General features: G+C 31.7%; 2 protein-coding genes across 2 annotated transcripts; both read right to left on the reverse strand.

Moving 5' to 3' along the window:
* LOC111051498 (mitogen-activated protein kinase 7-like) lies at positions 1 to 13,080 on the reverse strand. Its single transcript, XM_039420536.1, has 13 exons — positions 12,864 to 13,080; positions 11,711 to 11,815; positions 11,082 to 11,131; positions 10,472 to 10,530; positions 9,912 to 9,970; positions 9,079 to 9,174; positions 8,054 to 8,146; positions 7,081 to 7,176; positions 6,577 to 6,636; positions 6,213 to 6,272; positions 5,507 to 5,560; positions 4,715 to 4,817; positions 1 to 314 (listed from the first exon to the last, which is right to left on the reverse strand). The coding sequence occupies exons 6-13, from the start codon at positions 9,100 to 9,102 to the stop codon at positions 1 to 3; spliced, it is 804 nt and encodes a 267-aa protein (XP_039276470.1). The 5' UTR covers positions 9,103 to 9,174; positions 9,912 to 9,970; positions 10,472 to 10,530; positions 11,082 to 11,131; positions 11,711 to 11,815; positions 12,864 to 13,080.
* LOC111057754 lies at positions 12,930 to 24,656 on the reverse strand. Its single transcript, XM_022345215.2, has 11 exons — positions 24,549 to 24,656; positions 23,911 to 24,086; positions 22,664 to 22,821; positions 21,840 to 21,912; positions 19,861 to 19,985; positions 19,184 to 19,218; positions 18,685 to 18,720; positions 17,898 to 17,944; positions 17,465 to 17,525; positions 16,237 to 16,297; positions 12,930 to 13,085 (listed from the first exon to the last, which is right to left on the reverse strand). Exons 1-11 carry the CDS (start codon positions 24,588 to 24,590, stop codon positions 13,081 to 13,083), a joined length of 819 nt encoding a protein of 272 aa, XP_022200907.2. The 5' UTR covers positions 24,591 to 24,656; the 3' UTR covers positions 12,930 to 13,080.
* Positions 24,657 to 27,227: the final 2,571 nt, after the last annotated feature.

Here is a 27,227-nt window from a genome sequence, read left to right on the forward strand (position 1 = left end):
TCAATTTGAATTAAAAAATTGAGGCTCGAGTTCTGTCAAAGGAATCACTCCAAGGTCATCGAAATTGTCATCAGGCTGTGGTAGGGGGGCATCAGGTTGTGGTAAAGGGGCATCGGGCTGAGGGAGAGGGGCATCAGGTGGTGGTAGGGGGGCATCAGGTGGTGGTTTTAGGGGGACATCAGGCTGGGGTAGGAGAACATCGGGCTGTGGTAAGGGTAAGGGGGCTTCAGACACTTGGCCACCAAGATCAGCTCCAGCCGGATCGTCTTCTCTTGGCTGCCTTATCCTGCGTTTCCTTGTCTGCTGAGGACTGGCTGTGATATCAATACAAATATTTATAATCATTGGTTTGAACCGAATCAATTATAACAGACTCAACACAATTTATACGTTATACGGCCTAAGAAAAATAAAGTATCTTCAGCATTTTTGCTATTGGGCATGAATTTCAAGTTTCATCAACCAATTAATAATATTTTTCCTACAGTTACCTTGAAAAGTGACGATTCCTGCACTGATTACAGAACGCAAAGATTCACTTTTCCGCTCTAGTGCGGGAATAGTATATTTCGCACCTAGGGCCGAAAATGAGACTTTTCCGGCTCGAAATCGGTTTTCAAGTCCGAGGCCGTAGGCCGAGGACTAGAAAAGATTGAGATCCGGAAAAACATTTTTGCCCATGGTGAGAACGTTATTTTTCGCCACACAGAAAAATAAACAATATAAATATGAGAATAATTGTTTATTAGGCACTTTCGAAAGCAAAACAGGAAGGTCATAGCTCTAGCAAATCTGAGGTAATCTGAATATTAGGAAATTTTCCAAGTAGTTTTATTTTTTATTCTGATTTGTCTAACCTAAAAGATTATGTTCAATTGTAAGAGTTTGAGTTTATACTTTTTATTCTTCCAAATGACAATAAGATGATATTATTATAAATGTTTTGATTCTTATGAATAATAAACACAAATAATGAAGTTTTTTGAACAGCTGTTTTAGCACACTTGAAATTTGGCCAATCTGAATGTCAACGTCAACAATGCTTGTTGTCATTGACTTCAGAAGTTTAGGTTAGAAGTTCTATCCTACTCTGAAAATCGAATTTGAATAGTTTATAAGATATATCTTATCTGTATTTTAATCATCCAAATAGAATGATAGTATCTTATTGCAGAATACTTATTCAATTCTAGAAGCATAAACTGATTCCGTTTCATAAACCATTTTGTAAACACGTTCTTATCAAATCAGAATCAGCTGACTTCAAGGTTATTTTACAGCCCTAGGGCCGTAAAACTTTTACCGGCCTGGTCAGAAAACAATCATTTTCGGCCTCCATATGACGCACGAAAACCAGCTCATTACATCCAAGTGGGGCGAAAAAATCTTTTCCTCCACCTACTGTCTAAAGTACTTACTTTACTCCCTGAAACATAATACTAAAGTGTCACTTTTTCGCTCTAGGTAGTAAAAAACAGAAAAACTCCCTAGGGAGTAAAAGTGACTCCATTTAAATAACATGGGAAGCATCTCTATTTAAAAAACTTACATGGTAATAGGTTAGAAGGTCTAAGCTCAGATGAGAAAGCGTAATAGAGGTGTCTGTCATTGAGTCAACTGACTTCAATACCACAACCAGAAATTTGATCAACTCATGAAATATATGTTTGTATGATATTATATTCTTAATATTGGTAGACGATAAAAATTTATACAATTTTTAAAATATTTTATTCTATTCAAAATACCAGCCAACAAATATTTTTGATCTGCATTCTGCAATTCAAATCTGAACCGTGTGATCTGGAGTCAGCCATTTTTGGTAGCTCAGCTGATATGATTGTTACAACTTTGGCCGATAGATAGCGCAATCAGCAGTGCCTATCAGACGACCGGTTTTAAGGTTTTAGTTTTTAGGTTATGTTGTTAGGAAACATTGTCACCAATACGTAAGTTATTAGAATGATTTAATTTGCAGTTTCTATAAAAAAATGTAGATGGAGGAAAAATGTTGTGTACATCACGAGCGAAAAATACTTTTTCTCCCTCAGGAAAATTGTTGCCCTCGGCTTCGCCTCGGGCTTCAAACTTTTTCCCTCAGGGAGAAAAAGTCGTACTTTTCACTCTAGATATACAAATAACTATTTCTGCACTCCAGATTTGCAACATGGCAACACAAAATAGTTGGTGAGTTAAATGGAGGATTAGTGCACGAAAACAAAAATTAAGTTGGTAACAATGACTGTGGTTACATTTAGATGAGAATCATTTCAATGGCTACCTTACATTTATGATAAAATCCCAAACAAGAATAGAAATCCAAAACAAGAATAATGTTCATCTAAATCATAATTAAATAATCATCATTTACGAATTCTCATCATTTAATAATAAATAATAGTTCTTTTCTATTGATAATAATTATCAATAATAATTATTATCTTTTCAACTGCAAGAAGTGAGAAAAGTAGCAAATATGCATTATAAATTCGAATTTTGAGGTTAAATGATTACTGTTCGATATTCATATAAATAGAAATAATAAAAAACATAACAATACTACAATAAATATTCTCTGTTGTCTATGTTATTTTTATAAATATTTCTCAGTTTACATTGAGCATTTTTCTCGGTAATTTGAGCAAAAGTCTAAATTTCTGAATCGTGTTTCAGTAATTTTTTAGCTGGATGAAACAAACTTAGGTACGATTCTTCCCGCTAGGTCGCGCGCTTGTCGGTTCAGCCATCTTGTTTTGTTCAGCCATTTTGCAGCTCATTTCAGCCAACAAGCTGCTGGCATGTATGTTGAATGTGAATTTTTTGTTCTATCTGTATTTTTTCTGATTCTTGAATGAATAAAAATGAGAATTTTGGCTGAGAATTTTCAACTTCAATTAGATTATTAATTTTTAAATGAGTTAAGGTTGTTATTAATAACAGCATCACACACACAAACATTTGATGGATTTCAGCCATCATTTTACCCATAATTATTCATTTTTCATATTCAATGGTAACTGTAGGAAAAGTTTAATGTGAAATATGTGAGCAAAGTTCCTCTGCTGCACTCAAGAAGCCATTCCGCCCTCGCCTACGGCTCGGGCGTAAACGTTTCTTTCGGTGCAGCAAACTGTCACTTTGCACACTAGTTGCACAAATAACTATTTTATAGTTAAAACGCAATTTTATTGTCTCTTTTCTGTATAGGGCTACTTGTAATATGAATACAAATAAAAATCTCAGTATCCTTTTTTTTAATTATATCACAACATGTTTCAACATTCATGCCATTTTCAAGTGATAATGAATCATGCCATCACATGAAACATGTTATGATAAAATAATTCAAAAAAGGGTACTGAGATTTTTATTTGTATTTAAAAAGCAATGTTGCAACAACCGTCACATTAAAAATACTGGAAACCAACTACAGTAAATCATAAACTAGTAAAGCTGTAACTTATGTAAGTTACTCAAGTTTATATTGTTATGCCTAATCCGCACTCTCGCCAAGTATCTGGCCAAATCGCTTGCCAAGTCGCTGCTTGGCCACGTTGGTCTTTCCCTCCACACTGCAAGGTGACCATTTGTGGATGCTCGGCTGGCCACTCGCCTTCGCTTGGCTGGCCTTCGCTCGCCTCGTCTCAACAAAAATCGAAGCAAAGACAAATGAAGGCGAATCCAGGCAAAGCATCCAACCACACTCTCGTTCTCATCGTCATTTGTATGCTCTTGGCGAGAGTGTGGATGCAGTATAACTATGTAACTTGTTCATAACTAGTCTTGTCTATATACTAAATTATCAATATGTTATATAATTTGTAACATGTAGCCCATTTTCATAAACTTTGACAAGTTAATTGACATTGCTATAAGTGATTGTTATAGAAATGTTGTGCTAATTACTCCGAGAAATTTTGTATTGATGGAATCAATTCTCAGATTATGTTTAGGTCTCGAGTTATACAATAACCATTCCAACTAGTTTTACTCACGTTTCTATCTAGCATTTAATTTAAATTAGATTCATTTTAATTACTTGATTGATAAAAATATAATTATCAAGAAAGTTGAAACTTTGCACAGAGTTTCAACTGCAATCCTATGTGTTGTGGGTTGAGACCATAGGCTACCAAGCTCAAGTGAGGTCCACGTTATAATGGCAGTAGATAAAGATAGGAGAACAGCGTTGCCGATTTTCTGCCTTGATAAATTATATTTCTACAATGCTAAAAACAGATTTGGCAACGTTGCGGAGCTATAGAAAGATAGCGCAATATGTTTTGTCGAATGATAGACAAGGATAGCAACACCAATGTTAATCAAATACTGCCATTATAACGTGGACTACACTATAGATTATCTATTACCAATTGTTTTTCAAGTTTCTCTGCAGGAGGCAGTGCAAGACATTATCTGGATGACGATTATCATTTTCTATCATTAAAGTAGATTTTTACAAAATTACTAATTCACAACTTTGTCAAAATATGCGAGGTACTAAGTGGAAATACTCAATAGGGAAGTACAATAAACTAGAACTGAAGAACCATTAAATAATATGGACTGGACTGTCACATGGTGGAATTTCTAAGAAAATTCACAGAATGGAAACTATTATCCTCCATTGCATACTGATCAACCTCAGTGATAATGATTATTTGTCGTCTTAATGAGTTGGAAATAAAAGTGAGAGATTTTATAAGTGACTTACGTGGAGATCCTTCAAATACTAATCTCCTTCGCCTAGCAGTCGCTGGCCTCAATCTCCCAGCAATGTTGTCTTCGGGTTGCAGCACCGCTTCTGGCTCAATCTCCTGACAACAAAAAAATAATCATTTTTAGATTTGAAAAAAGGTCTGAAACAAAAATATACACCTGTTATCGCACACTCTCACAACTTTCCCTGCCATGACAATATTTGTTCATATACTGCAATATTATTCACAGAGTATTTACAAATACAATCCCAAAGGCATTCAGCACAAAAATGATTTCAGTTTTAAGTTTTGAAAAACTTTTTAAATTTTGATTGAAATTCTAAACCAAAACAACCTAAAATTATTATCTTTCAATTTTTACCGTTTTCTTCTTCTAAAGTTTTATATCTTTGAAAATTTACAAATTTTTACATGAATTTGAACATTTAATGCGATTTTCATACATTTCATATAGAAAGATCTGTTTCGCTTCCACATCTATGTTATTTTAACAAAAACTTATTGTAATAAGTTGTAAACTTATTGTAAAATTTGAAAATAAATTACAAAACTCATGGAGATACTAAGACAATGAATTAGGTAGAGGTAGATGAATTCAAAATTGATTTTTTTTAATAAAAATGAGGGAATGCCATTTTTTAAATAAAAATACGAAAAAAAATAATTTAAGAAGTGCATATTGTAATATTGGTATTCATTTAAACTTCAGATTGGATAATATGTTTCAAAAGTTGGTTAGTTTGTCGCTAATACCTGTAAAAATTGCAATGCGTTTTGAAGCTTACCTCATGAGAGGGTAGTGCGTGCACAAAGGATGTATCACCAACAACCACTGACACCTGAAAATGGAAATTGCAATAATTACACAAACATCAAATTATAAAATATAATCAACATCAAAATCAATTGAAATATTCTGAAGAAAAACATAGTTCATATTATTAGGGTTTGTGCCTAAATGTAGGACTATGAGGAAGTCAACTGAACTTCAGCAATGAGCTAGAGCAATGTATTCTAGAGAACACAACGTTCAGAATTTTAAACCATGAATTGTGAAGAGAGTAGATTTCAAAATGACTAGGGAAGTATACAGGTTGAGAATAGTAAGACCAGTTATGCTAAAATATTGAAGACGTATAGATTGCGCAAAAAGAATGGGGACCTTTTATAATAATTACAATGATGAATGATGATATTATGACAAAGGCAGAGAAGAAGAGGAAACAAATAATTAATGAAATTATAATGATTAATTTACAATGTAGGAAATATAAAGTGAACCAAAGGTTTGAGGACTGACTGGAATTCATTTTACAAATTGAAACAAATCCAGGCCCAGATGGCCTCAACTTGCAACATGCAAATTTCTTAGTTACAAAAATTCAGTGAAAATAGTTTTGGCTCGCATCATTGTACATAATTAGATTGGATACTGTTTATTAACGTGCAGTTGACAAGCGATTTTTATAGTTAACAATTTTTTCAACTCACAGTCAAAGCTGCATTTTCCGGCTCTTGGAATAAATTTTGCATCATCCTTCCCTCATTATCCTGGAAAAAATATGAGTGACAATATCAAGTGGGAGATTCCAAGTCTGATTTATAAGTCATAATCAACCAGTATTCATCACAATAATAATCCATCATCAGTAAAAATAAAAATGTCTTCAAGTTTTCTCATACAAGCTGAGGAAAATCCATCAAAGGTACAGAATAAATTGTCATTTATTGTAGAACTTATATTCTGAACCCTTGATAAATTTTCCATTTAACGGATTTAATTGAGTGGTACTGTTTATTACTGTGGATTTAAAAATAATTATTGATTTCCATAGTTAACGATTTTTCAACTCACTGTCAAAGCTGGACTTTCTGGCTCTTGGAATAATTCTTGCATCATCCTTTCCACATTTTCCTGGAAAATAAATGAGTCACAATATTTAGTGGGAGATTCCAAGTCTGATTAATAAGTCATAATCAACCAGTATGCATCAAAGTGAAAATAAAAATGAGTTCGAGTTTTATCTTACAAGCTGAGGGAAATCAATCAATGATCAAGAATATTTTGTATTGATATGATTGCATACAACCTTAGCTGCTTCTACTTAGAAAATACCTCTAAAGCTTACTGAATCTTCTTGCTTTCCACAGTAACAATCTTACTCCATTAATGTATTCAATTATTTATCTACAACTATTAAATCGTATTTATGCAAGATAAAGCATTGTATGGTTTTCTATCAAATACAATTAAATATTAATTCCAGAAATCCAATCCAGTATCTATCAACTCCTCAACATGAACCAATACAACTTCAGAGTAAATTATTTAATATAATTAAAAAAATGGAGTATATACCTGCGGCTCCTGAATTTCTTGCATTGTCATGTCAGCTAAAGGTGCACTTTCAGGTCGAATGGTGGGAGGAGGAGCCTCTTGAGGTGTTTCTCCTACCTTCAAATACCATGAAAAATTATATAGATTTGACAAAATCAAACTACAGTAATTCATTCAATACCAAAATTATTAATTAAGTTAGAACATTTGCCAATAACAAAAACCTTAAAACATCTAACTAAATTGATATGACTAAGTGATGTTTTGGAAAATAAAATGTGTTTTAAATCTTTCATCTTTTAGAAACGCTGTGTTTTTCAACTGAGCGTTAAACAAGTTTGAATGAATAACATACTTGAATTCTACTCTCTCAGTTATCTCTATTTAATAGTCATTTCCAGTTTCGGTAAGGAATCTGAACTGGAATTAGAAGAAGAAAGCTTATCTTGTAATATTAGAATAAGAGTAAAGAAAGTGCCCCGGTGTTCTCTATGAAATTACTCCGAAGATGGATATGTATGACTATGACGAGATTTGAGGAAAAACTGTTTCAATTTTATACAAATATTATTCGTATAAATCTACTTGAGTACTGGAAAATAACGATAAGGAGTCAAGACTAACGGATGAAAAATAAAAGTAGAAATAATTTAACATTGAATTTACGAGGGTAAGTAACGAGACAAATTACCAATTTTAAAAAACGGCTAAATTGATCCATAAATGAAACTTTTAGGACATGAAGTTGACAACCTTGCGATGACATCTGAACAGCTGTTCTATCGTATTTCGTAGACATAATTGCAAATTGACTCAGTTTAACAATGGAGAGTCCACTTGAGAATTGCACCATGGAAGAACAACATGCCGTGATCAGATTTTTAGTCTCTGCCGTTTTGACTCTGGCTCAAAGTGGTGGATCTATGACCCTCGTATATCGTTAACTAAACAGTTTATTTCTAAGTAGACATGAAGCCAAGTATAATCGATTTACCGGCTGCGGTTCGATCCTCATCGACTCGTCAATAACATTTTCCTGCACAAAATGTTGAAATGGCAGCATCTCAACGTCTGTAGTTGGCAACATCTGCAAAGAAATAATATCCATAAATATCAATAAATTTTATTTTTAAATATATCAAAAGTGAATCTTAAATTAATGTTGAAGAACAAGAGCTGAACTTGAGCTGAATCTTGATTAATTGGATGATTGAAACCCAGTTTTCAAATAAGTGGAATTTCTAACATTCTAATGCTTTGAATAATAATTTGAACCTCCTTTATGCATTGTTCTTCATGTTGACATAAAGCAGTAATGCCAAGGTACCTAGAATACTAGTATTGTATTCTATAAATGTATTCTAGGTACATTGAGTAAAGCTAATAAATCAAAAAGTGTACAGATATCAGATGCTAGAGTGTGTCATACATCATACTTGCTCAATAACATGTAAATAAGTTTGCTGCTTAGGTTTCTTAGCACTCCATAGAATTTCAATTATTTGTATTCATCATCTTCATTTTGGTTTATTGCTGAATTACAGTCATTTCTAGTTCTATTTTACTTTTTCATTCTCGCAAGTTAAGATGTTATTATTCTTGCTCCATTATTTAACTTCAGCATTATTTATTATATTCCTTAAAAAATATTAACTTGTATTCCTTAACAAGGAAAACAAGGCACACATGGTAGCCTAGGGAACACATATTACAAATTAGGAAACAATATTGTATTTGCTTTTTGGGATGTATTTGATTGTATATTTATTTATTTTTTGAATAAAGAATAAAGTTTCATAAGTTTGAGTTTCATTCTGTAGCTTCAAATCCTTACTGTAACTTGGCAGAGAGAATGGTCGATGTGGAACAGATGAACCCTATCTACGGTGAGAGATTAATGTTATTAAAGGTGGGGGTATTACTTCCTGAGTAGGATAATTGGCGAAAGAGTGAAGCAAGCGATAAGTTGTCACACCAAGAAATAAGATCATGAATATCGACATAATAGAATAAACTTACATGCTCTATGAAAGTTGGTTCCATATCATCGTCATCTGGTTTCTGTAATCCTATAGGTGTTATAAGTTGCTCTTCTGATCCTTGAACAGCTGGAGTCTGAAAAGATTACAATGTAAAATTAGTTTAACTGAGACCTTCCCAGATATACGTATTGTTACAAGAATTTTCAAGTAATTACTCAAATTGGCTCAATTTTGGAACTGCTTGAAATTATGTTGAGTAATAAGTGGAACTGGTTGAAATTTTGTTGAGCTTATTGTTGATACATTCAACAATGAAAAAAACCCAATTTGATATTTTATAGAATGGAGTTTTCATTGAAAATCTTATTTTCAAATAGTGCCGTGATAATTGAAAACGTTATAAAATTTATCTATCATCCCTCACTTTTAAAAAACTTCCACGGAAGATATTTATTTTTTATGGCTAATCTATAACTTGAAATTACATCACTTACATTCTAACTGAATTACAAAAAAAATATTATTGCTAATGTTGGGTTGCACCAAGGATGAAACGCCTTAAGATCTTATAATTTCTGAGGGCCATATGCGCCAACTACCGGTACGTTGCTAATCTACGATTACATGAAGGCATGGTAGCATTTATCAGACTGAGTTTCATTCTGGGTTTGAACCAATAGCTGTTCTATCACCGTTGAAACCAAGGTGGTGTATATGGGCCGAAGAATTGTATGTCTAGTGATCCCAGTTTAGAACTGATCCCTGCTTGGTACAACTAAGCATAAGAAAACCAATAAAATAGTTTCATCTGGAAAAATTGTAATATAATTGAGAAAATATCGGTTGAAAATATAAAATAAACATATTTACCCGAGGTACATTGGCGTCTCTTACAGATTGCTCCGAAGTCAATGTTATATCTGATACTCCTGCAAGATAGAAATTTTCTAATCAACGGTGAAGTCTAAAATTGAATTATTTCAATGAATACTATAAGAATACTTAATCCTAATTCACATCATTAGTGCTAACAAAAATATCATCGTAGAGAGTATGAAAATATATAGTTAGCATAATCTAACTCAAGGTGCATTCCTAAGAATAAATTATAAGCATGAAAATTGAAAGTAGATTACAGAAAACTCAGCGAATCTCAACACGAATGAAATATTTTTAGTTTACATTCTATTGATTAAAATTTACTTAATTTGGAAAAATTAAAAGGATCCTACGATTCGAAATCATTATTTTATTCGAAATCCACCCAGTGCACAATAAAATGAAAACAACTGGAGAATCAACAATGTTTCACTCATGTGAAGAAATAAACCTAGAAAGGTGAGACTATGTGAAGAAACTTTAGACATATAAATTGATAAAATCAATCTACGCGGAAAAACTCAAATTTCTTACATATTCAGAAGACATACCTAGAAGATGTTGATTGTCAGTTGGTTCGGAAAGTCGGGCAGATGGGTTCAAGCTGATTCTAAAAACAAAAATAGATCCCATAATTTGTAATTAAAATTTCAGTAATTTTTCTAGCCTAAAATACCGTACTAGTATTTTAAATTATCAACGAATTTTGAAAAGGCTTTGATCTTTGTTTATAAATCCACAAAAGGTTGACGATGCTGATAAGTTGTAACTGAGTAGTATTCTGCCAAGATATATGAAGCAAGTCTAAGAGAAAATAAGATGAGACGGGTTCACAAAATTAGAGATGAATGAAACACTAATAAAATTTTCACAAAATCCATCTATGCTCTATAAATAACAAGTATAATTTACAAGTACGGTAATGTTCACAAGTAAGGTGATGTCACATATATAATATGCCAAAGCTGGTGCCATGGAAAAATTATGAATTTTCATAATTTTATGATTATCGGGAAATTATAAATGCTCTATCGAAACAAAGGCAAGGATCTATCCTAGAGAGAAATTGAAAAAAAATGTAAACAATCAAAAGCAAGAGCAATAAATTAATTCTAATTCTAAGCTGATTTTATACAGTAACAAGCATTAGCTCGAACTTACAATTTACGAACCAAAACTGCAATTTCTTCAGGACAAAATGGGCACGGAAGCTAGAAATGAGAAAGTATAATAGTTATTAAAAACATCAAATGACTAAATTACAACACGTAATTGAAGCTGTAATGTGGTATGTGGTAGCATAGTGGAAATATACCGTTAAATTGTATTATATGTCTCTGGTGGTAGTGAGTAATTAATCAATGATAGAGGTTATGGATACAATTTTTATATTCAATCACATCAAACAAAACACGATACCTTATAAATAGAAATATAAATCTGAGTGACCCTTTTTAAATTATTTCGTCGCGACATGTTTCGGCTATATAATGCCATTATCAAGAGATTGGAAAAAAGGATACCCTTTTTGTTTTTTAAACAAGTCATGACGAAATAATTTAAAAAGGTTACTCAGATTTATAATTTTATTTATATTCAAAAGTAGCCCTAGAGAAAAAAATACACGATACCTTACTATAATAATTATTGTAATATGTTTTCCAAAAATGTCTTCACTCAAGCACACATTACATCTATAGATGGTCAATATCACACTATCAAATACGATAGTAATATAGGCTACTTAAAATTGATATATGAACCAAGTTGGAAATAGAAAGCACATTCACCTTATCTTTAGTTATATCTTCAGATTCTACATTAGATTCTCTCAAGTTCTCCCGAAGCAGCTTCAGGTGATTTTTGTATTCCAAATTACGTTTACGGAAACGTTTCTGGAAATTAATACAAGACAGGTGTTACATATTATAGTACAGTATGAGAGAGTAACAAGCAAGACAAACATTGAACTGGAATACATTTGAATAGATTTTTTTAAATGAATGTATTGAAGCAATCAAATTATTGACACAACAACATCCTCGCATTATAAAATCAATATGCTTTTCCCTAAGCTACCAGAATTTATAAAAAATCCCGTAAATAATAAAACAAACCATCTCAAGCAAATAGTCAACAAATGGATACTTGGTGTGAATCGTGAGGAAATGGAGAATTATATAGTATCAATTTATTCTGATCGACAGTGTTCGAGTAATGTGATAAGATCGCAAGTATACAATAATATTAAAAAGGAATATAGAATATGAATGAAATATATAAATAGGGAAGTTCAAATGAATTTATACGAAATTTAATGTGTACGGTGTGTTGAGGGATTTTGAGTGTATTTGGGATGTCTCTTTTAGGTTTAATTACTTGTAGTATCCTAATACTATAATTATCATTTTACTTCTGTAAGTGATATATCTTGTAACTGATAATTATTGTTGTTCTGTTTGTTTTGTTTTGGTAATATGTTATGGTTAGTGCTTATTATTGGTTGACATTGTTTTGTTCTTCAATTGTGTTTTATCATTGTCATATCTATCATTGTATATTCAAGTATATGGAATTGTAAAGAACTCGTTCCTCGCACACATGCTTTGCCCATGTGAGGAACCTTCTTCAAGTTTTGTATATCTATATTGTATATTGTTTGTACTTTCTAAGAAGAAGAATAAAGATAATTTCAATTTCAATTGAGGTAGCGGGTCTGAGGTAGTGAGTAGCAAACCAATAGTCAGAGAATAATTTTTATTTCTATCTTTCTTTCACTCAATTACTACCGATCTATCCTACTTAGCATATTTTTTATGTGCTATTTATTAAATGGGTTTTAATATCCTACTTGGAATATTTTTCATGAATTCTCTGAGAATCTTACAAGCAAATCTGTGAAAATAAATGTTGATTTCGAATGATTTTCATCAAACATGTTACCTTGAGAGTAAGTTTAAGGAAGCGGTTGAGGTGGTTAGTTGTGGAGATGCGATTCAATGCATCATCAACTGGTTGCACTCGTCTGGGTCGAGGCGGTGGACTAGGACGAGGAGGTTCAGGTTCTTCAGCTGGTGTCGGCGGCAGCGGTGGTCTAGGACGCGGAGGTTCAGGTTCTTGAGCTGGTGCCGGCGGCAGTGCTTGCTGCACTTTGCCATTATTAACCTGAAAATGCACCAAAATCACATTTCATCAGAGAAAATTATTTGAACATCCGCTGAACTATTCAACAATGGTTGCTTTCTTACTTTGCCCCTTGAGCAAAAATATATACATGACAAAATTATAGATTTCAATGATTTTCATATCACTAGGTCTACATTCAAATCTATAAATTTTCAAAAATCTGTTATGTATTGGTTTGTTTTTTCAGATTGATTTCTACGGGTTTGCAGATTTGACGCCTCCCTAGGCGGACACTAATCGGACTCCCGATAAGAATAAGTTTGGTATTTTGATAATTTCTTCAAATTCAGTTCCTAATAAAAGGTGCCTATATATGGGTACCTTTATAGGTACCATAACCACGTATCAACCAACGTATAAAAATTAATAATTTATTCAGAGTTACTGGCACAGTAATTGTTCACAACTAAAACATTGATGAAGTAACATATAATTAGTATAAAAAATTATGATACATTATTTTATATATTTATTCCGTTAAATATATTTATACTTTAAGAAGCTTATTCATATGTTTATATATTTCTCACTCCAATACAGTTCAGCTAATTCTGCCAGAAAAAAATGTTAAGAGTTTACATCGCAGTTTGTGATAAATAGATTAAAAAATTATCATATCATTTATACTCAATTAATAGGCTATATAAGTTTCTATACAGATTTTGGAAGATAAATTGGACAGTTTTTTAATAGTAAAAAACAGTATTGACTTGAAAAGACAAAAATATTACATGGAATTTATACATTTATTGAGTATGAATAAGAATTTTGAATTTTGACAGTATTTCCAAGCAACAAGAATATTTAATTTTTTTTAAATTTTGACGATACTACAGTCTAATTTGACTGTAAATTGGTCTAAATTAGACAGTAGTGTCGTCAAAATAGTTCAAAACGGATTATCAACTTGTAGTTCGTCAAGGATAGTAAAATAGATGAGTAAGAATATTTTTTTAATAAAATAATAGCTAATAGATATATACAGTATAAGGTACTTAGGATTTTCTTCATCAAGTAGGCAATTTATTACTACTTCAGATTTGAAATTATTCGAGAAGAATAGAATCGAATTAAAGGATTGCAGGTATAATATGTACAAATATAAGTACCGACATAATCCAAGATAAATACAGTGATCCCTAAACCGTGAGTTTTCGCTAGCCATGCATCACATTCCAAAAAGTAAATAAATTCTAGCAAACAAAAAATAGAGAGTGCTCTCGTGTATTCTCACAGAAAATAATCATTAATACATTAATAACATACATAGAATTGGAGAATAGATTTTCAGCAATAATATAAATTATCTTGTAAATGGCAGTGGATGCATGCGCTTTACAAACATCAGTAGAAACCAATGTACACATTTCACCAACTTACTAGAAGGAAAAGTCACATGGAAAGAAAGAAAGAAAGAAAGAAAGAAAGAAAGAAAGAAAGAAAAATACATATTTTTGGCTTCAGAGGTGCCGTATGTTAGTTGGATATTCCTTTAGTTGAGCTATTCTACCTCAGGATATTTTATATTCAATGCAATTATACTAAAAAATAGGTTAAAACAATAGGTAAAAACAATAGAGAAAAAATGAAAAAAAAACATTTAGACGCGTTGGTAAATTTTACTTCTAAGACTTTAGAAGCAACTAAACATTTAGAATAAGTTCCATTTTTTTCAGAGGCATACACAATTTATTGGTAGTAATCACGCCAAAGCAAGTCTCCTCTTATTAATTTATTGTTCTTCACAATATGACGATTCATACATTTTCAATGAACTAAGTTAGCCCCGTCAACCATTCATTAAATTATAATGGTATCTTTCAAAATTATTCCTCTAATGAAACATTGTTTCTCTGCGCTCAGGTTTTTTTCAAACCTTGCAGGGACTTCGCGTTTAATTTATTTGTATTTTACCCTATTTGATAGTATTACATTGTTCATTTTATATTGTATTTTCCTTTTCTATAACCATTATCACTGTAATTATGTTTTGCGAAAAATAAGGATTTGATTTGATTGTAATCAATAGACAATCGGAATCGAGTCGAGTTGAATTTCCATCATATTATGAAAAGCTCCAACGCTTCAATCTCTACATTATAATTAAAATAATCAGATACAAAGTTAAATAAATAATGAGTTAGTTCGCTAGTAAGATGGCTAGTTATTTGTTATTTTTAGTCATAGAAAATTCACTATTCAACTGTGATATTCATGATATGGTACTATGAATTCAATGAATATAGATATATCGGTTCCAATAAAAATTTAACAAAAGTACTTTGCAATGCTGAAGAACTCCGTAAGCTCTCTGAAGCTGCTACACACAATTGATTCTTATTTACAATTGTTTTTCTAAATGAATATAAATATGGTATATTTATAATATGGTATATTATAAATTTTACCTATACAGTCTAACATTAAAAGACTAGAGGTGTCAATCATTCTATATACTTGGTATTTGTACCACATATAATAGCCATACATTCATAAGTCCATCCCCACACCACATACCACCTATATATGTCACAAAGTCATATCACAGTATTAGACAGTAAGAATAAACTACATAGCACCTCCAGATATAGGTAGATAAGAAAGTCTTAATTCTAGTTTTCAGAGCACTTTATCTATTTAATTAAAAACATTGGAACATGAATCGAAATATTATTCATAAGACAATCCATTTATATTTAATTTTTATTGCGAATGATGCTACATGAGATGTTTGCTGGTGTGTGAGTAATAGAAAGTGCGAGAGATTTTATGAGATGATTAAACGTCCATGCCTACCGCCGGTATTCGAACCCGCGACCAGTTAGTGCTAGCAGACTGAAAGTTCCAACGCCCAAGTCATCTCGGCTATCCTGGCCGGCTTATTAATTATTTATCAAGTAATAACAGAATACTTTTATGACTATGGATTACGTGCACAATCACAAAAAAACAACACATTCATGTTACAAGCAAGCTCCTGTATTCACTATATGAAGAGTTTATCTCTAGGATATTATTTACAGATGATTTTGATAACATACAGTGAGAGTTAAGCAGTTGAACCAAAAATGCGTAAATTGTTAAACCTTCAAGATGCACACTACCGAAGTTTTTCTGGCATTTTACTCACCAACTGCCATCAGGCATTTTTCAAGAATTGAAAATCTGCAAATTGAGCAGAATAGCTTTTTCTGGAAACGAATGACAATAATTGGTTTAAAGTTAATACAAAAAAAGATGGGAATTTTTAAAAACGAGTCAAACTCAACGTAAAAATGCTATTTAGCATCCACTTTCTTTTTTCAATTTCAAGACTACTCGTATGTCTAGTTATGAGAATCATATAACAATTCAAACATCAATTATCTTGTTTCTGTACTCGATTTTCAGGAGTTCAGGAGCTTTTATCAATAAATTGATAATAAAATACATGTATATTTTCGAAATTTAGTGTGTGAAGTTTGATCATTTTTCCAAGATGGTCTCTCATTAATTTTATATTAACAGCTTTAAAAAAATGTAAATGTATATCCATATTGAGTTTCAAATAAAGCTCCAATTCAAAATGTCACAATAAATTTTATTATTGGACATTTTCGCGATTCCTCTACTCTACTTGATGTCGTTGTAATATGGCAAGAGATTTTATCAGAAGATTTGTACCTTTAAGATTTTGATACATTAGAATATTATACTTGAATGGAAGAGGATTCACTTCTCAATGAACTCTTTTATTTTATAACTTGGATTAATTGATTAATTTCAATATTACTTTTACATAATTGTAAAGAATCTACTTAACAATCAGATATACAAATGGAGAATTGAATCAAGTTAAATCAGTTTTATTGACGGTCTTCAAAGCAAAGGCAAATGCTGAAACGTAGCTCAAGATTGATTTGAATAAATTGAATAAAAAATAATAATCTGAAAATGACAATAAACTCTATGAGAAATTTTTGTATTGAAAAACGCATTCCGATGTCTTTTTACGAAATAATGTTTATATTACAGTACTACATCATATTCTCATAAATCTACAATCTGAAAAGTCTCATAAAAGTGCATCAGTAACTTCAAATAGCGTCCATAATTATTGTGAATGTTAAAAATATTAGTATTTACAATAGCATAAAATTTATTTGAACATTTTTAATTAGCTTTTCATTTTGTGGATGAATTCATAACATGGACTGCTACAGTGAGGTACGTCAATTTCCTTGAGGAATAAAACTGACATCTGTTCATGTATAAAATAGTCATTTGTAAAAATTTGTATTGTATTATTTTTAAGAAAATAAATAATTTATTAACGTATTCATATATGGAATGAAGGATGAAGCAAATAGGTTACATACCTGCTCAGGTTCATTTAGCTCCTGTCCAAACAATGAAGACGGTCTCAATTCTTCAGGAAGCCTGAAAATTACATGAACTCTCTATTACTAGGGAACTAGAAGTACGTCTGATAGATTCTAGTATGTAGAGCTGGACTATGACATCATATGAGTCGATAAGAGAATGGATAGAAAAAGATAGGAAAATAGTAAAGACACCTAGATGGAACGGATTCAATGTAATGATTTTATGATTTATTAAAGAAAAACTATTGAGTGATGAATTTTAATTGAATAAAAGATTACTCAGGAGGAATCTGTGTGCGACTTTGCATTTCCGAGAGAATTAAATTTGAATACAAGGCAATGGAATTATTTGAGTAAAGCATTTTCTTATAATTGGACCATAAGCCAATAATATGGGAAGAGGATTTTTAAATTCTTTTCTACTCACCAATTGATAATTGCATCGGTATCCCAAATAATTTCAGCAGGCATTCCCTGTAAAATAAGATATTCTGTTTTACTTGTATTCTTCACTGAAAGGTAGTGAAAGACACGAGTAAATAATTAAACGGATGGAATCCGGAATAACTAGTTGGCCGCTATGGCTTCGTATAAAATGAGCGCTGCTATCCGGAGATTGTCAGTTTGGTGTAAGGGCAAGCATTCCTGACTAGCAATTGGGAGGTACCGGGTTCGATTACCGGGCTGGCAACTAATTTTTGGATAGTAGTTCTCATCGAATTTCCATCTAGCTGTTAATGTTGTCAATGTCTGCAGTAGCAGAAGTCTTCGGGGTGATTTGCAGCATTTATTTAGGATTTTCGTTCAATAATAATTAAATAATTAAACCTTCATATTTTGACGAGTTAGACGTTACTGTACACTGAAATTAACATCAGTTTTAACATATATTATTATACAAGTGAAATCATAATCCTATTTTTTTGGAAACTTTTATCAATCAAAATTCGGGAGTGGGCCAGTTTTGGGCTTGGCTTTTTGTCCTCTTCCAAGGATTGAAGATCATTTGTGCTTGTATTATGAAAGAAATTAGGATATATCATCACCGTAATCAATAAATAAGTGAATATTGATAGAAAGTTTACTCAATTATGGAAGCAGTGTGGGCATATTTAGTTGAACATTTCCAAGTCATGATAATGTAAAACTTTAACTGGAAACTGAATATGGAAAAAAATAGAAATCAGAAGAAAAATAGTTTGTGTAATACTTACAAAGTTGGGTGCTTCTTCTATTTCAACTGGTCTCATCTTGATAACAGAAAAAAGTATTAAGTATTAGATTGAATATTTTTGGAAAAATTCGATTTTCAATAGTTGGATTGGAGTAAAAATTGGCTAGAGAAATCCAAAAACTAAAGTTTCCTCTAATATGAATGGTTTGAAACGTTTGAAAAATGTTGATCAATTTGTTAATAAATGCTAATCAATAATTGTTTTTATTAAAGTTGGATTGCATTTGTCAATAGAAACTTTTGTTTCAGAAAACCCTCGAAGAGCAGGAAGATTATTTATCATAGATGCTTATTATATATTATTTTATATTCTGAACAAAGCAATTATATGTGATAAATAGATGTAATATTGCTCGGCAGGATATTATAATAATGTTAACAGTTTCAAAGTTACAGGTGCCAACTTCTACATTGTCATGAGGAAGTAACTGTGATAAAAATCAGTATTAAGTTGAAATAGGTACTTGAAATACACTCACAGGTTCATCCTCGGGGAGCAAATGCTGTTCCAAAGCTGAAACAAAAGATAATCTCAGATGGGTTTCTAAAAATAAGGGAAAACATGGTATATAGTACATTCAAAGAACTTAGTATAGTTCATTCATTGATGGTAATTAATAACAAACCACAGATTTGTAATAATGTATTGCGATACCAGTTGGGATTGCTGAATAATCCTCATTATCAGAGTATTAAGGTGTTTTTATAAACCTTTTAAAATTCGAAATTGGGAATTACATGCAAGTAATCTCTCTACATGTAAAAATCGTTGTAGCTAACACATCTTCAAGTCAATGAGCATTATCTAACATTAAATTTGAATGAAATGATTCGTGAAGGGAAACCCCTTTGTGGATTGTTCGTTGAGGAGCCTGATGGTGGCAAGCATTCTAAAGGCATACCCTGGTAGGTGATGTCGGGCTTAGGTCACAAACTCAAGTAAATCAAGCCATTTCCTCTAAGACTTTGAAACTCTTTTCATTATTGGATTAATTAAATGCTAAAAAATAACTATAATGAAATGAGTAATGAAAAACAATGTCAGTTTATTTGGCATTCATATTAGTGTAAAAAGCCAAACATGAATAACCTAATATTGCATTAGTATTTAGATGAATGTCAAAGAATTCAAGCAAGTTTACATTATCAAGCTTACCTCCACTTCTTTCAAGAGTTTCTAGAAGGTAGAGTCCCGGATCCTGGTCTGTTATTCTCTCCAGAGGAGACAAAGGAGGTAGCTCCTCAAAGACGAATGTCGGCCAAGGCTCATCTTCGTCAAAACTGCGCAACAAATGATTTGTTTGTTTTCAATAGATTACTAAAATAGTAATGATACTTTAATAGACTCTTACTTTAGATGTTACTTTAGAGACTCTTATCAGAGTATAGGAATTGTCAAAATTTATAGCACATACAGTAACACAAAAAAGGAAAGAAAATCACACAAAGGAACCCTTTCTACACATAAACTCTGCCCTGGTACAGAATACTCCATCAATAAGCTCTTCAACTCCTCAAAAATATGGAAATCTTCACAATTTTTTAAATTAGTAGGGAGCTTTCCAATAAAATGGCCCATAAATGTTGGTTTTTCCTTCAAAAAGAGCCGTTCCGTGATACTGTGAAGCATAGTCTCCTCTATTTCTTGTATTGTATCTATGTGTATCAGCATTTCTAGACATAGTCTTTCTTTTAACATGCATGATCACCTCATAGATATAAATACGGTAGAGGTAAAGGTTAGTATGCCTAGTTCTATAAAGTGATTTCTACAGGATCATGTAGATATAATACCTTTAATTGAGCTTACAGCGTTTTTTGAAGCTTGAACACTCTATCCATATTCTGGCAGGAATCACCCCCCATTTGTTTGATTATAAAAAGAAACAATATTTTTTTAATATAAATTCACCTCATCATTTTTTAATATCAGGAACATGAGGGGTTGCTTATTTATTACCAAGCAATCATAAATTTTATTGAAGTTTGTTTGCATGTAGGTAGTTAGTTCAACAATCTTTGAGCAGAGTGTGTGAAAATTATGGAAACAGATTACATTTCTGTTGCAAGGATAATTTGACAATATGTTTCATTGGGAATCCAATATGTATTGAAAAAACTACTTTTCTGTGGTTTCAAAATTTTAATTCGCCATCTTGAATACAAATTCTTATTTTTAATGGGAGGGTGGTAATGTGAAACATAATTTTGATGCAGAATTTTACAATAAATTGAATGCCGAAAGCCGCATATCGGTATCTCAAACAGTTTCGAATGTTTGATACAATTGTACCCAATGTACAGTGTTGGTGAGAACCATGGTAACAGCTGAATATTTATTTTACAAAGATAATTTAAGAGAATGTATGATTGAGCATCTTATTAGAATTAGAAATAAGTTTCTGAGACTTCGAAATTTTGGAAAATGAGGAGGTGGTCATGTGATACATGATTTCTATATCGTACAGGTAACAATTTGACAGAATTTCAAGAGAATACGAATGGCGAAAGCCACATATCGATAGCTCAATGTTGTACTGACATTTTTGTGAAATTTACATCAAATGTTACTAATCTGTTGAAGTTCAGCCTACACAGACGATTGGCTTTGAGTTTTTGTCTATGTGATTTGATGTTAAACAATTTTAGACAATTGATAAATTTTGTGGCACATTTTTTTGTGAAAAACTTTTTTACATCCTACTGACTTAACTGGATCTACAGCTTTGATCATCAGATAAATAGAAGATAATTTATATAAAACTGCCTTTGTCAATAAACTCTTTGTCAAACTACTTTATCAGTGAATAAATACGAATGGAGCGTAGAAAGGTCACAATAATCTCTCTCCAAATAAAACATTTGAACAAGATTCTCCAACTAATAATATTAAGGATAATATTTCAATATTGTCATGATAAATTATTAAAATCCCAATTATTCATTGTTTGGTGCCGTAAGGTGCAATTCCATCAGGCGTGTCAACACGCGCCGTTCGAAACGCGCAGCTATAAGAAGGCTTGTCTATAACATGCGCCGTTCGAGACACGTCGCCTCTAAGAAATTGCACCTTTAGCTTACATATATTCCTTGACATGAACAATAGCAAACAATATAACTCAAATTGGAACTTACCAAAAATCCAGGTTCAACAGTTGTTCAAATCTTCTCTTTGATCGCAAAGATGTCTTCAAGGAAATGACGTCACCTGGAAAAATTGAACAGACATGATAAAATTATGGGAAATGTACATAAATTACTATCATTTACTATTCTGATCAAGATGAGCGTATATATTATTATTTATTATTTTACAAAGGCGACTTTCTAGAAGTATTTTAAGCTTAGGTGATGATGATGATGGGATGAATGATAATACAATGAAGGTAGAGTTATGAATGAATAAAAATTATAGGTTATGCTATCCACTTGAATTGATTTGAGTCCACTTTTTATATAATAATTGGATCATAGAATAAGGGATTTTCAAACTATATAAAATAGGTATTCATAATTTTTGAATACAGGAATTGAGAACAGCTTTGGGTACCGGTAAGACAGATGTTCTTTACCCAATACATAAAACAGAGTGAACTGCCTTAAGACAGCCTTAAGGTCCTTTCCGATCTCGCACTGATCAGATTACTTAGCGGATATAGCTTCGAATACATCATTGGAAAATGGTTCGAGCTTCCCTGTTTAATCTGGAAGTAGCAAAATATTGATGAAGGCCTATTATAATATTATAAGTAACAAAATCGGATCAGAAGACCACAAGTCATGTGTGACACGGCCCAATAAAGAAAACTCTTATTGAAGCAAAATTATATAAGCTTTATTTAATTGAAATTTGATCAGCTTCCTGAAATTGCTACGTTATGTGTTTTTTCTAGACATGATGGGGATTTTTAATAAGAATTCTATCTAATCCTAACAAATGACACAAATTATAAACTTACGCAGTAGTTTTTCCGATCTGACCAGCAACATAACAGCCAAGTTGTAACAGAACCTGGCATGAAGAAGAAGCAGGCGTTTTCTAGCTAAATGTGGTACTATGAGTCCCCTCACAAGCCGATTCACTGTGATTTCTTTACTGAACACTTCAAATGAGTTCCTGAAAAATATGGTCATCGACAGAAAAATTAGTAGGTATTGAATATGTATCACGTCTGATTAGACTGAATGAGTATTAAAAATGTATTCTTTTTTCTAAGAGAAAAATGAAATATACATCTATCTGGCGGAGTTATGGCAAAATATAGTCTTCTCTACAAGATACCCTCGACGGTGTACTAAGGAAACAATAAAAGAAATGTGATAACAAATCAATGATATGAACATTATAAAAAAAACAAGTACATGGACTAATAATACGTTTTTATATTTGCTACCGTACTGCTAGAATATTTCTCAACTTCCATTCTAATTTTCCAGAAATCAGGAATCACCTAGGCGTTCATATAAATTCGATTCCTTCATTTTTAATTTTGATAATAGGTCAAGATTTGAACAGTAAACTGCAATGAAGAAAAAATGGGTACATTACGTATTCAACCATTTTCAATAGCCAATTGCCCAAGTTCTAGACTTTAAACATCTGGAGTCAGAAAATTGGCTTTCCAAAACGGGGCCTAGTCGTAGTTTTTATGATAATCTTTATTTTCTCGTTTCTATAATTGGAAACGTTTTTCCTTGACGAAATGAAACATCCATAAATTATTCAAAATAGATGAAAATTTTCACTATTTTCTCTTGGAAAAGGAGGCTCCTTTTTCCTTTTACATTATCCTTGAAATGCAAAATTTCCAAAAACCTTGTATATACGTCGAAGCGCAATTAAAAAAGGAACATACCTGTCAAATTTCATGAAAATCTATAACCGCGTTTCACCGTAAATGCGTAACATATAAACATTTAAACATTAAGAGAAATGCCAAACCGTCGAGTTGAATCTTAGACCTCACTTCGCTCGGTCAATTATGTGTTCAATTCTCTAGTTTTTTCGAAATTTAATTTAAACCTGGACTACGACTACGCCCCGTTTTGGAAATCTAATTTTCTTACTCCAGCTGTTTACAGTCTAGAACTTGGCTAAATCCCGAGCTCGGAAACCGGCCCTAAGTGGTCTCTAATACGAGAGTCAAATTATTACTACAAGGTATTATTCCTTTAAACGGTATCTTTACTCTATGATAATACTCACATAATTCGGCGAATATCAATATCTACCATCCCAGCACTTTCGCAAACGGCTATTATATAATGTTGTTTACCACTCAGTAGCACGAATGAGGCAATCAGTTCACCACAAATCATCTTCAAAATTTTTTCCAAGCAGTTTCTGGGATGTACTAAAATGATCGCATCCACTTCATCCTGCTACAATTTGAACAAATCACAGTTGAAATATTGCAATTAGAGGATAAAATATAATTTATTATTTTTAAAAGATAAACAGTTAATATTGCATCATATTTACTGGTATCAGATATCTTCTATAGAAGGCAGTGGCAGGCAGAGAATTGGCAACGCTGTTCTATCTTTCTTCACTGCCATTATAAAGTAGTCCTAACTGTACAAGGTTTTTCATCAGATAAGCCTAATAAATCATTGACTTGATTAGGTGTTTTTGTGAATGAATTAATCCACAACACAGTACACATTAACACACAAGTACACTTTCAATACACTAGGACTAGCTTTTCTGCCTCAATTAGTGATGTTTCACCACTTTCCATTGATGTACATCATGAATGAGCAAATGAAATTTCAAGTCATCTAAAAATACACTGTACATATGGTATGAAGGCGTAAAGAAAAAGATGAAGAGACAAATCTTACCATGATCTCCTCCTCTTGAGAGCTCCTACCCTCTTCCTCCATTCTTCAATAAAAATCTGAAACAATAAAAACATTTTAAGCTGCATTTTCATGTCTGATTATTTTTTATTTTTTAGATGCATTCTCCAAAATGGAATTAAATTAATATAGACTAATACATCTTTCAAAATTCAATTAGTGTGCTCATTATAAAAAGATAGGATAGAATTATACATTTTATTATTATACCGCTAATCTGATGGAATGATTGAGCGTGAGTAATTTTCATTGGTTGAAAATGAGCATCTGTAGCAACTAAAGCCATAACAAGGTCCTAACTATACGAGCGTCACAGAGACACTTGTTTTTTTAAACTTCTTAGCAGGATGTATAGTATCTAATGAGAAACGTCTATTTTGCTCGTATAGTTTACCTATTCATTACGAAGACGAGAGCAAAATAAATTCAGTGCGTCAGATGCCCGTATAGTTGGGGCCTAAAGACCCAAAATGGCCTTCATAAACTAATTTTAATAACCCTAATTACATAGTCGTATGGGGCTACCTATTTGAAATCAAAATCTGATTAAATCCATCCTAAATCAAATATATATTTTTCATGAAATAGGTCATAGGTATATCTTTTATCAAAGTCTGACACGCAAGACTAATAGAAAATCAAATCTATAAATGAGGAGTGATCCGTTGTCTAGAGGATAGAGTGCTTGCGTAGCAGCCTATAGATCCCGGGTTCAAACCCTCTCATTACCAAATGTTTCTTAACCAGGTCACTCTCGTGTGATGGGTTGGGCACGCAACTGTCGGTCCCGGCTGAAGTATAACAGTCGTAAGGCCCATTGACGACTTAAATTATATATTCAGGCAATGTGGCACCTTCTCGCAAGGGACTCCCCACCAACAAAAGCCACACAAATTTCCTTTAATTCCTATAAAAAATGGTTAAATACCTATACCAAATTATTATGACTGAAATGTGATACGATAAACTTGATGAATACGGTATTCATTTTCATAACCTGAATAAAAAATTTCATTTCTATCAAAATTTTAGGCTATGCCTGGTCCTTTTTTGATCATGTATATGAGTCGTATATCATAGGATGTATAAATAAATCGGATTAATTAAAAAGAGTAAATAAACTACTGATGTTGGTTTGATAAAACATGAAAATGTTGGTAAAAAACAGATAAGAAAAGTGGCCAAACATTGGATAGGCTCAAATATTGATAGCAAAAGGGGACGAGTAAAAGAAACATTAGAAGAATTACCTATTCAAGCGGAATAATTTTCTTGGTAAAGGCTACTTGTAGGCCAATGTATGTAAAAATCAAAGTATTATTCCTTCAACTTTTATTCCCACAAGTTTTGAGTTATGTCATTTTCAAGTGAATGAGAAAATTACATTATATCTTAAGTTAAAACATGTGAGAAATAAAATAGAATTGAGAAAAGGGTACTTTGACTTTTTTATTTTTACATTATTAAAGAAATAAATTTGTCAAAGAAATGAATTAGGACTAACTTAACCAATATTAATAATATTATCAAAATTTAATAAAGTGTGTAGCTCTAAAAGGTTTATTATAGAATTAGATGATTTTTAAACCTACAAGCTGTGCAAGTAAATGGTAATAAATTTTTACAAATAATAAAAAAATATTATTATTCCTTATTACAACAAAAGCTTATTACTGGAATTTTGAAATATTAAAATACTGTACTTACAACTTTCTCAATTTCTTTTTTTCTAACCAAGCTTCCATACACTAAACTTATCTCTGGAAGCGATTATTCTTATATTTTAACCTATTTAAAAAAATATCATAGTTTTTTTTTTAATTTTAACTTCAATCAAAGAAATTTAAAAATTAATAAAAGAAATAAAATGTCTCAAAATTTCTGTAGCAAAACATTGAAAACAGACAGACGACAGACACTAAAATTTCCGATTTCCCGGCAGTGACAGTAGACACAGTCAATCAGGAAGGCTGTGACCAGTAGCGCAATTCAGACGGTTTCTATGCGCAACACTTCGTTTTGATAAGTCAAAATTGTTTGAATGAAGAGTGACCGTCTTCGCTTGTTAGAAAAATATATAAAAATATATATTATAGTAAATACATAAGTATCATAGTATACGGTAAATTATCATTATTCTATTGGTATAGTGGGGTATCATAATTAAAACTAGATTATTATTAGGAACTTCTGTATGTATATTATAATAATTATATAATATAAATTAAAAATTAATAATATTAGTTTCTAATAATAAGTTTCAAAAGTTCCTAATAATAATAATCTAGTTTTAATTATGATACCCCACTACATCAATAGAATATTGTTATTATACATATATATATATATAATATATATATATATATATAATATATATATATATATAATTATGATTATATATATATGTTTAGTCAATAAACTCCTCTAGTTGCAATTCATTGGCAATCAGAGAAATTATTATTTCTTGTTTAATTGGGTATAATTTACTTCAAACCCCTAAATTGATTCCTAAATTGCTTGAAACATCATAATATAATACTCAACAGTTAAAAAATAATTGCTTCCCAAAGTTAGTTAAAGAATAATTACCTTGAGTCAGGACGCTCATATGAAGTTCTCCTTGAGTGCGCTTTGAGAAACCAGTCTTCACAAAAATAAAAA

The sequence above is a fragment of the Nilaparvata lugens genome, chromosome 1 (genome assembly GCF_014356525.2).
Source record: "Nilaparvata lugens isolate BPH chromosome 1, ASM1435652v1, whole genome shotgun sequence".
In the NCBI taxonomy this organism is placed as follows: Eukaryota; Metazoa; Arthropoda; class Insecta; order Hemiptera; family Delphacidae; genus Nilaparvata; species Nilaparvata lugens.

Bases quoted from the DNA above. Each gene is read 5' to 3' on its own strand.
- LOC111057754 (XM_022345215.2), bottom strand. From the start codon at position 24,590: ATGGAGGAAGAGGGTAGGAGCTCTCAAGAGGAGGAGATCATG. The intron at 24,087-24,548 runs GTAAGATTTGTC...TTCAAATTGTAG, and splicing joins CTCAAGAGGAGGAGATCATG to CAGGATGAAGTGGATGCGAT. The intron at 19,986-21,839 runs GTAAGTTCCAAT...TTTGTTGCGCAG, and splicing joins CTGTTGAACCTGGATTTTTG to TTTTGACGAAGATGAGCCTT.
- LOC111051498 (XM_039420536.1), bottom strand. From the start codon at position 9,102: ATGGAACCAACTTTCATAGAGCAT. The intron at 8,147-9,078 runs GTAAGTTTATTC...ATTTCTTTGCAG, and splicing joins AACCAACTTTCATAGAGCAT to ATGTTGCCAACTACAGACGT. The intron at 315-4,714 runs GTAAGTCACTTA...TTGATATCACAG, and splicing joins AGTATTTGAAGGATCTCCAC to CCAGTCCTCAGCAGACAAGG.